Source organism: Myripristis murdjan, chromosome 4 (assembly GCF_902150065.1).
Source record: "Myripristis murdjan chromosome 4, fMyrMur1.1, whole genome shotgun sequence".
Lineage (NCBI taxonomy): Eukaryota > Metazoa > Chordata > Actinopteri > Holocentriformes > Holocentridae > Myripristis > Myripristis murdjan.
This window is the reverse complement of record NC_043983.1, coordinates 22,745,519-22,757,099: the sequence shown is the minus strand read 5'-3', so window position 1 is coordinate 22,757,099 and position 11,581 is coordinate 22,745,519. Positions and strand designations below refer to the sequence as shown.

The window sequence follows — 11,581 nt, the reverse complement described above, 5'->3', positions numbered from 1 at the left end:
TTAGGGGCCACATTATATGGTGGTAAGGACTTGAGGTCGGACTTGCAGGCTGTCTTATGTGCTGCTGGTATTTGTGGCCTGAAATCTCAGTTGCCTCCCTGCATGCTTGTTAACTCCTGAGGGAGAAGGCTTCTTCTAAAAGAGACACTCCTTCCCTTTTTCTCCCTCCCTCCATACCCCGGCCCCCTCCTTCATCCCTCCAAATCCGGTGTCTCTAGCAGGTGATCTGTAAATCTGGTGGGACTTTTCTGAGCACCGCCCCGTGAAAAGGATCTCTGCTGATCACTTTCGGCAAACCTGGCAGAGACTTCTACTCAGCTGGACAGATATAGCAGCAGCCAGAGCAACACAGACACTGTGACACGTTGTGTTACACTCTTGTCCCATCGCTCAGTCAAACACTTTATGGATAACAGCACTGCTCGCTGAAGTTAAAAGACCACATACAGTAAATATGGATATTTCAATTACAGATGACAGTTGTAGTTCATCGCTCAACGTCCAGTACAAGGCTGCTCACCAAGCGTTCAGGGATCGCTGGAAGGAGACAGATGACACCATGTGTCGCCACAGTATGTCCTTCCATCTGCACCATACGTTGAGGAATGAGTTCTTTGCCAGCTACCTCTATCTGTTGGAGCAGATACCCCTGGGTAAGGAGAAGGGCCAGTCAGAGCTCCAGCTTCACATCAATTTCAATGAAAAAAATCAAGATTACCAGCACCTTACTATGTACCCTTAACCCAAGAAAGGACTGACCAAAGTTACGGGAACACTGACTGAGCATTAAAGCAACACACACTCACTGTAAGGGCAAGTCTTATGTGCTGCCCTTTGGTTTTACCAACTACAAATCAAAAGCCCTTTTGGCATTATGATGTAAAAATGTAAAGTCTTTCAAAATACCATTTACTCATGTTGCAGAGACACCCACAACAAAATCTGTATAGAAACAAATATCTGAATTTTCTGTCTCTGTTACAGAATTATAATTATGACACAATGGACTGTCCATGCATAAATATCTTCAAAAGGGAATTTTGTAACCATTGTGGGTTAGTAGGCTTCTTTGTGGTGTTACTGTATTAAATGGCAGATGCAGCCCCATGAGCATCCTGTATGCACTGTTGTTGGCACAAAGTGTACATGATGCTCTTGGGCTGCTTGATCTATGGAAGCGCTACTGAGGAAGGGCACTGAGCATCCATACCTTGAGCAAATGACAACAGGCTCTGTGCACTTGTTATCATTAGATAAAATATGTTTTGACAAAAATAAGTTTTTGCACTGATATGGGTGCCTTATGCCAAGATGTCCAAGGATTTGCCTGATTTGCCATTGTTTTGGGCTTAAGTGACAGTCATAAGTTCATATATTGCACTGCATGTAAGAATGTGGTGTTGGGTTGAATTTTGTTCTTTACTACACGATTTTATACTTTTGCACTTGCTGTTCCTTTTGATGTCACTGTCACATATGCAATATATTGAAAGCACAGGGACAAAATGTTTTGTTATGACAGTAATTAATGAATTCTGATCATAAAATTTCCTTAATCATGACAGTGTACTACCTTGTTGGAGGTGTGAACATTGAGTTAAGCTCACATCCTGTCCAGGGGGTGAACTTGCCCGTCAAGAAACACCAAACTACAGAAAGAAGAGATCCCTGACCTATTGGTCACTTTGGCTCAACGAAGGCTGACTTTCTTACCACTAACCTGATACAAGGCCCATTAATGGCCTGGCATGTCAAGCATGAAAACACTAACTCATGTCAGTCAGTGCTATTCATGACAGTCAGAGCTTTGTGGTTAGATTATTTACGAACAGCAGTGACAGATTTTAAATATCCTTTATATGTCTTAATAAATATTAACGAGTCCGTGATAAAGCCCAAGTGATAAGCCCATGTCAATGACAAATATGGAAACACTCAAAGGAAATGAATATACCTAAAATAAATTTAATTTGTTGGAGGGATGCCAACAGATGAAAGCTTAGGCACAAACACTGAAACACCAATCTTTAGACCCCCATACCAGCTCACATTATACTCATATTGTAGATATGTATCACAACTGGTACACATTGTACCAATTTTATTCGAGCAAATGGGTCACATGCCAGAGTCATCGTGCAGCTTCTAGTGAAATAGCCTAATTAAAGGTGAGAGATAGAGGGACACGGTGGCTCCAGATTGGCACGTCTTTGGCAGAGAAGGATCTGACGGCTCACGGCTCACATCTCACAGCTCACGCTTTCTTCCCTCCTTCTTGGTCTTGCTTGGTGTTTCTAAACTTACCCTCCCTCTGAGACCTTGCTATGAGGTCACATGACTGTACATGCCTGTTCTGAGTTCCTATCTCCTATCAGAATCCAGTGTCTGTGCCAAACCTGATGCCTTGATATTCTCAAACATTTCTTAGCCGTGTGGGCGCTTGAGCGGAAAGTTCTTGAAATGTACGGTCAGATGTTCCGTCTTGGTTTTAGCGCAATTCTCGGGAGCTGAGTGTTTAAATCTTCCTCCTGGATATCTGCCTGGTCTTGATCTTCCTAGCACGAACAAAATCGCTCTGCTGGGAATGAATCCCCTCTTAATGTTCCATAATGGTGTCATGAAATCTGCCACTGGACATCCTTGACAAGCAAACAGACATTCCCTCTTGACCCCCCTCACACAGCAGGAACGTGTCATCTAAGCCTTATGAAATGTGTGTTGATTCTGCAGGATTTATTTCAGCTTAAAGGCACAGAGGCAGTGAAAGTTCTAGACGCTTAAAAAGCCATTTAAGTTTCTAACGTCCCAGAGTACATCAGTATATTAATTGACATGAGTGAATGAAATGAGTGCAACCCAGTTCACCTACAATGCAGTTCAGTCAAAAGCATAGACCACGATCCAAATTGTTATGGATTCAGCTGTGTGTGAATATAAATCCTTTGTGTTTTCCAGCTTCCCCGTCATATTAATCTTCTGCTAATCAGTCACCCAGAGACAGTTGTGAAGGCACAATGCTATCCCATCTTTATAACAGCTGAACATAGGGTTAGAATAGCACCCCCCTCCCTTATTTATAGTCTTGTAGTAATCCAATTATCATTCTACATTTCCTATGAGGTTGTCAACACTGATGCTTGCCATTGATAGCCGTCCAATGTCATGCTGTACATTTTGTTCAGCCAGGGATGGAAAATTTGCTTTCTATATGGGTATAATCTCTTGCATATTACTGATTACCTGCTGAAAACTGTGATTGCTGATAAGATTTCTGATTATTTCAACTTCTGGTAATGAAATCTGTCTGCTTTGGGTGACTTTTGAACTTCGGCTGTAATCTTCCATTTGTCGACTAACTGCATAATGATTTTATCTTAGCAATCCAATTTAATGACGAGTGATGACCCATATTCAGAAAATGAACAGATTGCAATTCTTTTTTTTTTTCGAAATCAGATTACTATCATACTTTTAAATATAATGTGTCACCATCATACACAGTCTTCAGCGCCATCTGTTCCCTCTGTGTTCTGTTACGTATGTGTCCCTCCCTGTGTCCTGACAGTTAAGCTTTTTCCTGTCACCTGTGAGTACATCAAAGGCGAGAAACAGTTCTACTACCGGGCTCAACAGTTCTACGAGGACGTCCCAGCGTCAGAGGAGGGCATGATGGGAGATTATGTGGAAATCTCCAACATTGATCTAGAAGGCTCCAGACAGTTTCTGAAGAGGTTTGTGGTGAGTCTATCTGAGATACTAATTCAGGGACGAGAGTGCAATGGATTAAAAGTTATCTATTGTATAACAACATCTATTGTAGCACAAACAGATTTGAATCACACTTGCTGTTACATTTGGGAACCTCCGCCTTGTCATAAATGCATTTTGATGCGTCTGCAGACTACTGTACATCTGTACAGTAGAAGATGTAACGATGTCAGAGTCTATTTTGGACCGCAATTTCATCACCCAAATAGTATTAAAAGTCTTCCATCTTCTCTCATGTGTTAGGAGGGGCCCAGTGCAGCATCTAATAGTGGCAGAGACACAGTGCCAGCCCTATAAACACACCCATACATAGCAAGTGGAGCCAACAGCTGTTAATCACTTTGTACTACGGTGCTTTTTTTGTTGTTGTTGTTGTAGTGATTTGCTCAGATTGAACAAGGGGGTTGTTGGGCAAGAAGTCACTATTTCCTGTTATCAAAAATTTCATGAAGTTTGATGAATTATAATGAACTGTATAATTGAGCCTATTACATGTGATTGTGTGTAACAATTTTTGGAGTGTTTGGAGGGGGTAGTCCGAGTGCTAATTTAGGGGAATGCATTTGGCCTAGAGACAATGTTATTTATAGGGTCATTTCTGCAGGAGCTCTAATTATAAGCTGCAAGGATTTGGATACTTTGAGAAAGGGAATACAGAAGCAAATGGGCTAACAGCTAGCATTGCCTCTGCTGCAAATGTAAACACAACCCATCAAATTTAATACAGAGCCTATGACTTTAAACTGTGATATCATGTTCACTGCTTCTACCCGTACTACACTATCCTGAGCACATACTGTTAGTAAGTACTGATCGGCACCTCAGTATTATTTATACTTACGTGCTACTGATTATGTCCATCATGGAAGACTTGACAAGTCAAAGAAACTTATTATCACACACATTATTTGCATCCATGGATATAGTGGTATCGCACAGGTTGCAACACATATACAGTCCAAGGGTTTTCCATAATTACACTCCAACCAGTGAAGTGCCACATGATTTCTAGCTTGTGTATGTTTCTTGCCATTATTAATAAATTCCCGCTGCCGTGTCATGGAGTTTAACAGCACAATCTTGATGAATTGACCCTTTGAAATGTAATACCGTATTACCTAATCCAAGGTTCAGGACGCCATTCCAGGAACAGTTTCATCTAGTTCCTGTGTACATGTCCCTGTTGAGTTTGGAGCAGAACGTGCACTGGGAAAGACTAGAAGAATTGTGTTTGGTTCAAACAGGGCTGCTTTCCTGGCTTAAGCCACTGAGGGGTGTTTTGGTTTTGAGCATTGGTGTTTATTTGTGCGGCTGTGGTTGTGTGGTATTTCACTTTCAACTCCTTACTTGAAAGCGAGGTGCCATGGTGATATACCAAAAGATATCCAAGGACTTGATTTCACAAATTTTTGTGCAAATGTGCACTGAGCTATACAAAATCCTCTTCTAAACACTCTTCCTTGGCTGTGAACAGCTCCTGTTTTAACATGACATCTCCATTAAAAATAAGTGTAGCAGGGAGATTTAAAGTACATCCAGGTTAAACTGAAGTACATACGCACAGAGCAATATGGCAGTAATTCACCAAAACCAGGAAGCCTCCTCTAACAAGCCCAGAGCTCCTCAGGGCCCCATCTTTCATACAATCACACACTGGGGCCCTGACTTCCCCCTGATCCAGAGGGGTTGGAGTGAGGTCAGAATACCAAATGAAAAGGAAGAAAAGCCAGCATGATTCAAGCTAGGCACCTTTTTGTTCCTCCATGTTAAAGTTCACAGTTTCTTTGCCCTGAGGTACTGTAGCTCTGCTGGTTTGGGCTCATGGTGCTTCTGAGGTACAGAGACCAGACATCTGGTAACATAGAAAATAAATACACCCCTTCTATGACTTACAGATATGGTAACAATAAGTAGCACTGAATGACACTGAAATCTACATTTTATGTGCATGCCATAAACATTTAAATATATTCATGGCAGCATACGATATGTTACAAAAATGTTCCCCAAATGTTCAAAGTTTAATTAACTTTATCAAATGATAGCTTCCATTTATTCATTCATTCATTTTCCAAAGTACTTATCCTAGTAAGGGTTGCGGGGGGTGCTGGAGCCTATCCCAGTGCTCATTGGGTGGAAGGCAGGGAAACAAACAAACAGACAAACAAGCACATTCACATTCACACCAAGGGGAAATTAAGAATCTCCAATTCACCTTACTGATAATTTCCATATACACAAAAATATGATATTTATTGTTGCATGTATTTAATTACAAACATTTACCCACACTTTAAACATTTAACAAACTTTATCATGCCTTGGCAAATTGTAATTGACACACACATTTAAATATGATGTTCATGGCTACACACATTATAAGAACAAATATTTACCCTCGTTTATCATACTTCATCATTGTGTAACTGTGGTTGAATTCGGGTTGACCTGTGTTTGCCCACATCTTTTGCACCTCAGGGTCCTGGTAAGGCTGGTACGAATTGTGCGCTGGACTGTGGTTGTGGGATCGGCCGTGTGACAAAAGGTGTCCTTCTGCCCATGTTTGAGAAAATGGAGATGGCAGACATGATGGAGCACTTTCTGCTCCATGCGCACGAGGAGTACTTGGGTGAAGACGCTGACCGCATAGAGACGTACTACTGCTACAACCTGCAAGAATTCACACCTCCAGCCAAGAAGTACGACGTCATCTGGATGCAGTGGGTTGCATGTAAGTGCAACAGACATCGCAGTCGACCACGTTTGTGTGCATATATTTGTCTGCGTGTGTGTGTTTGTATGTACTCTTTATAGACATATATCTTGTTCCTGTGTATATTTCATTTGCAAGTGCCTACAGAAGGCCACATGCATACAAAGAAATTCAGCAGTGAGTTCCTTATTTAATAAAACATATATATTTCTAATTTAATTTATATATTTATAATTTAACATATCTCCATAAAAGCTGCTGCCAGTAGTGGACACAGCAATTCCAGGCTGTTGAAGACAGAGTCTTTGCCCAGCTCAAGTATTAGGAAAGGCGAGTATTGATGTCTCATGTTGTGAAAGGAGTGGCTTCTCAGTGGCAGGATATTTCAGGTAGTGCCTTTATTATTGCCTTGTTTGGCTTCATCCTCCTTGTCCTCCAAGTCTTCCCCCCTCCTCTCACCTCATTTCCTCCTGGTTGTCCTCCTTGCTGAGAGATACTCACACCCATCATCCACTGGGTGGACCCTCTCTGACTTGTAAACAACATACTTTATTTCAGAACGTAGTGATTTACTTAGTTTCCATGATTACTGCCTGTGAAAATTCCATTTTTTTCTTTAATCCAACTTGACCAAAGACCCAAACCGGACAAGGACATCCCAATACAGGATAAATCCTAAAGAGTGTGTCACAAACTATGCTTCACACTAACTCATGTGCTCTTGGGGCAGACATGGAAAGTAGGTAAACAACCCTCCAGTCGGAGGTAACAGGATTCACGCCTCCATGTTGGCAAGCATCCACCCACTTAGCACAACCCTGAATCCCTACCATCTCCATGAGTGCTGTTCTGTGACAAACCCTGACTTTTTACTTCTATGTTTAAAGGGGCAAGAAAAAGAGTTTGCCTACAGGGGTAAAGAAAGTATTACATCTCATTATCTCACTTCTGATTGCTTGATTTGTTGTTGTTGTTTTTCCTCAAAGTTTCTCTCCCATCTCCCCACACAGGCCACCTAACAGACAAGGACCTCCTGAACTTCCTGATGCGCTGTAAGAAGAGCCTCCGCCCAAATGGAGTAATCATCATCAAGGACAATATGGCGCGGCAGGGCTGCAAACTGGACCCCATTGACAGCAGCATCATCCGCCACCTGGACATCATGCGGAGCATCATCTCCAAGGCCGGCTTGGAAGTCCTGGCTGTTGAGAAGCAGGATGGATTCCCTGACGCCATTGTCCCCGTTTGGATGATTGCTATGAAATAGTAGCAGTGGGTGTCATCACAGGATACCACACTGTAGAAAGTAGGCTACCGCTTGCTCCATACGAAGAATATTAAAAGGAAAATCTACCCTCAGGCTGAATTCACATATGTTATCCCCATGTTGCTGGTCAGTTAAGTCTTGATTTGTGAACGAGTCCCCCTGAAAGCTGGACACAACCGAGCCAAAAGTCATGAAAAAATGTCATCAAGAAGTAAATCCTGGAGCTGCTTGACAGTGAATAGAAAACCGGCTTAGTGGCTGGTGCCCAGGGTGTTTTTTATGCTGATAGGAGCACGTTTTCTGGTTAGCACTAAAATGAAATAAAGCTCACTTGGATGTAAGAGATCACACAAACACTCCATGCGTCCACAAAGTCAGCCTGTAATTTGTTGTCAGTGGACGACCTCCAGGTTTTGTATCTTGATGACATCAAAGATTAGAGCCTTTGCTTCTCTGGTTTCTCCTTGTGGGAGATGCTCGCTCACGCCTGAACTGCCTGGATCATGGAAACAACATATGGAGATTCGGTCTCAAGTTGGATTTCTCTTTTGAGTGACTGATTTGTTCTATTAGGACTGCAGCATGTAATTTGTTGTAAATAGTGTACACACTAGTTTTGTTATTTTATGTGTGTGTTTGTAAAATACCATTTTGCATACACATAAGAATCACAATCTATATCAGATTTTTTTTTTTTTTTTTTGAAGAGAAGTTAGAATTTTTCCTCACTTCACTCAAATATAGGACATAATTACTTAGTTGTATCACAGCAACAACTGCATTAAGTCTGTGCCTTAAAAATTCAAACCACTCTGCTTCAGCTGCTCAGGTGTACATATTAATTTTATTTTTATGTAAGTATGTGTTTTATACCTTTGCCTGTAATAATGTCAATTCATAGATACATGTTTTTTTTCTTTTCTTTTTTTTTCTTTTTTTTTTTTTTTTTAATATTGATTGTTTTTCCTGTGCAGTCCTTTTCAGCTCAGTTTTAAACCGGGTATATGCATCTGTAACTTGTCTCACTGGCTGGCTGTGAAATTCTTCAAGCAATATTTGGAGCAATGACAATACAATTTGGTGCACCATATATTTGTTTTCTTTAAATTCAAGTAAAGTGGTTAACTAACTTGGGGCTTTGTTTTTCTACTGTATGGCCCAGCTCTCAAAAAGAAAAATGCCTTGGCATAATTGCAAACTCAGTAAGCATATGGATGTAGTTTTATGAATTTTGAAATGTTCTTTCATAGATAATGTTTTTCATCCTGTGTTCCAAACAAAGGCTAATAGGATTAGAGATGGGTAATCACTGTTAGCTATTATAATCAAGCCTGGGACATAACTGCTGACCAATTTTACCTAAATATTCCTACAGTGCAGGGTATCCACACCCCCAACAATGACCAAGCTGCAATCCTCCACAGAGAGGTCTCAAAAACATGAGATAATTGAGATCCTCTCAAATGGTTATGGTAATACTCCTAAGTATTATTATCTTTTTTTTTTTTTTTTTTTTTTCAAACTAACAGTAGAAGCAGCACATTGTTTAGGCTAATGACTTTCAGCTGGGCCCCTGAGGTGGATGGGGGGTGATTATTTCCTGGTTTTGACAGACAGTGCCTGCTTTCATATCTGCCTTGGCTTCATTTCAGGCCTGTCAGATGTTGTCTGCATAAAACACGTCCAGGAGTCGCCTCAAATATTCAACATTTGCGTGCGTAAGCGCTCGACGGGAGTGGTGTGCCCGGCCTTACAAGAGCGCAGAGTAGTTGTTTCTCCCTGAGCTTTTATGAAAGGATAGTTTGTCAATGAGTAGCCTGGCCCTGAAAAAGTACAAAATCATCAAAGTGCTGAAGGCACGATGGCGTGAGATGATCTCCATGGCATGTTTCTCTCGTCAGAATGAATCTTTTGAGATGTGAATAGACCATACACATTTTCCACATCCCGTATGAATTAAAGATCAAAATGCCCCAAAGTTAAACTTGTAGGTATTTTTTTCTCCCCCGGCAAATAGCAGCCAAATGTGCTGTCACCTTTTCAGGAGTGGTTAGCGTCGCTGACAGTCAAAGCTATCGTTTCTAATACTTCTCAATGTCCTCTGCAGCCGCCCGGCAGCAGTTTGAATATATTAGCTGCAGTAACACTAATTTGTCCAGTCACGTTAGCAGAGCAGAGCTTTGGGCCTGGGTCCAGACTGAGTATATCTCACACAGCTAACACAGACAGGGGGAAGACAGCAAACATCGGGGGACACAGTGACCAACACCATGTTCAGGGCAAGCATGATTGCCTAAACATACAAAACACTGCTGGGAACAATTGCACTCAAAGCCAAAGCACTAACTGTAGATGGAATCTATCAAAATATGGGAAATGACAACATGAAGACTGTCTTTTCTTTTTTGACAAAATATTGTGCTCATTGTAGTGATGCAGCACACAGTGTGGTGGCAAACCTATGGCTTCCATCTCCATGTGAAGATGGTAACCCCTCCCAGGAAGCAACAGGAGGGTCATTTTCCAGACCAGGGCCCTTACGCTCAGACAGCCTGGGCTTTCATCATGAATAGACTAGGCCTTTGTGGGATCTATAGTTGAGAGAAACCTCAGTCAGTCCCTGGAGCCAGGATGGTTTCAACGAGTGAGAGAGAGAGCAAGAGGGAGAGGAGTTCGCCTGCCGTCCTATCCCTGGGAGAATTCAGACCAGAGGAATGTGCTCTCTATTCATCCCTAGTTCTCATAGTAAATCATATGACTGAAAAAAACCTGGACCTGATGATTTTTGGGCTGCTGGCTCTTAGCTGCGTTGAGAGAGCACCCCTTTCGGGTTATTAACGCTCCCAGCATGCTGTCTTGGTTCTGAGGGTGGTTTTGCCCCACTCAGCTCTCCTCAGCCCAAAGGGCAGGGTTTGGTTACACAAACTTTTTATAGGCCCCTTACATATGTAATATTTCATCCAGCGATGTGGGTTTGGAGGCTGTATCAGGTGCTGCTGACGTAGAGTGTTTAATCTCTGAGTGAAACAAATAATGACAAATGACTGCATCCAGTCTGGTTTAAAGTACACAGGTCCTAATTTCAGACTATATGCCCTGAATTTACTTCAGTTCTTCTCATTGAAAAACAAACTGTGCAATATAAAAGGAGGGAATTGTTTCTTTTCCCAAAATTACCTTCCTGCTGAGCGCATTGATGGAAAGCATTGCTCACAACAAAACAAGGGAATTTCTTCGCATCTGGATCTGGCGTGAATGGCGTGGAATGAGGGTGTGTGTGTGTGTGTGTTTGTGTTTGTGTGTGTATGTGTGTGTGTGTGTGTGTGATTCACCATGACTATGGTGGAGTCATGCAGGGCCAGTGTGTGTTCCTGGTTGTATGTGCAGAGCCAGGCCCTGAGGCCCTGAGGCCTACACTCTGTTAAAAACTGGCGCAACATTCCTCCAGTGTGTGTGTGTGGGCGCGTGTGTGTGGGTGTGATTTTGTGTACAGCACCAATTCTGCTCTTGTTGAGATTCAGCATCTTTGTAATCTATTTGGCACATATGTGACTGGCTGTTCACATCCTTTATGCGTGCCTGTGAACAAATGCGTCTTGCCCCCAACAATAAACAACATGCAGATTGTGATCCCACACAGTGTATCACAGCTGGAAGCAAACACCGCAGGCAATAACGTGCATGTGTGTATACAAATGTGTGGGGTGGCACTGGAGGTAAATTACATGTGCAAATGCATACATTAGTTCACTCTAATTTGGTATAACAAACACCTCATTTCATTACACTGAGTGAGGTTTGAGAGCCGAGCCACCCAATTAGATTGCCAGTAT

At 42.0% G+C, this 11,581-nt stretch overlaps 1 protein-coding gene across 1 annotated transcript; it reads left to right on the top strand.

Moving 5' to 3' along the window:
* Positions 1-454: 454 nt before the first annotated feature.
* ntmt2 (N-terminal Xaa-Pro-Lys N-methyltransferase) lies at positions 455-7,748 on the top strand. Its single transcript, XM_030050140.1, has 4 exons — positions 455-653; positions 3,566-3,738; positions 6,247-6,499; positions 7,492-7,748. Exons 1-4 carry the CDS (start codon positions 455-457, stop codon positions 7,746-7,748), a joined length of 882 nt encoding a protein of 293 aa, XP_029906000.1.
* The last annotated feature ends 3,833 nt before the right edge of the window (positions 7,749-11,581 follow it).

Excerpts from the sequence above, each read along its gene's own strand:
- ntmt2 (XM_030050140.1), top strand. The coding sequence starts at position 455 with ATGGATATTTCAATTACAGATGACAGTTGTAGTTCATCGCTCAACGTC. Across the intron at positions 654-3,565 it reads GTTGGAGCAGATACCCCTGG|TTAAGCTTTTTCCTGTCACC; the intron begins GTAAGGAGAAGG and ends GTGTCCTGACAG. Across the intron at positions 3,739-6,246 it reads AGTTTCTGAAGAGGTTTGTG|GGTCCTGGTAAGGCTGGTAC; the intron begins GTGAGTCTATCT and ends TTTGCACCTCAG.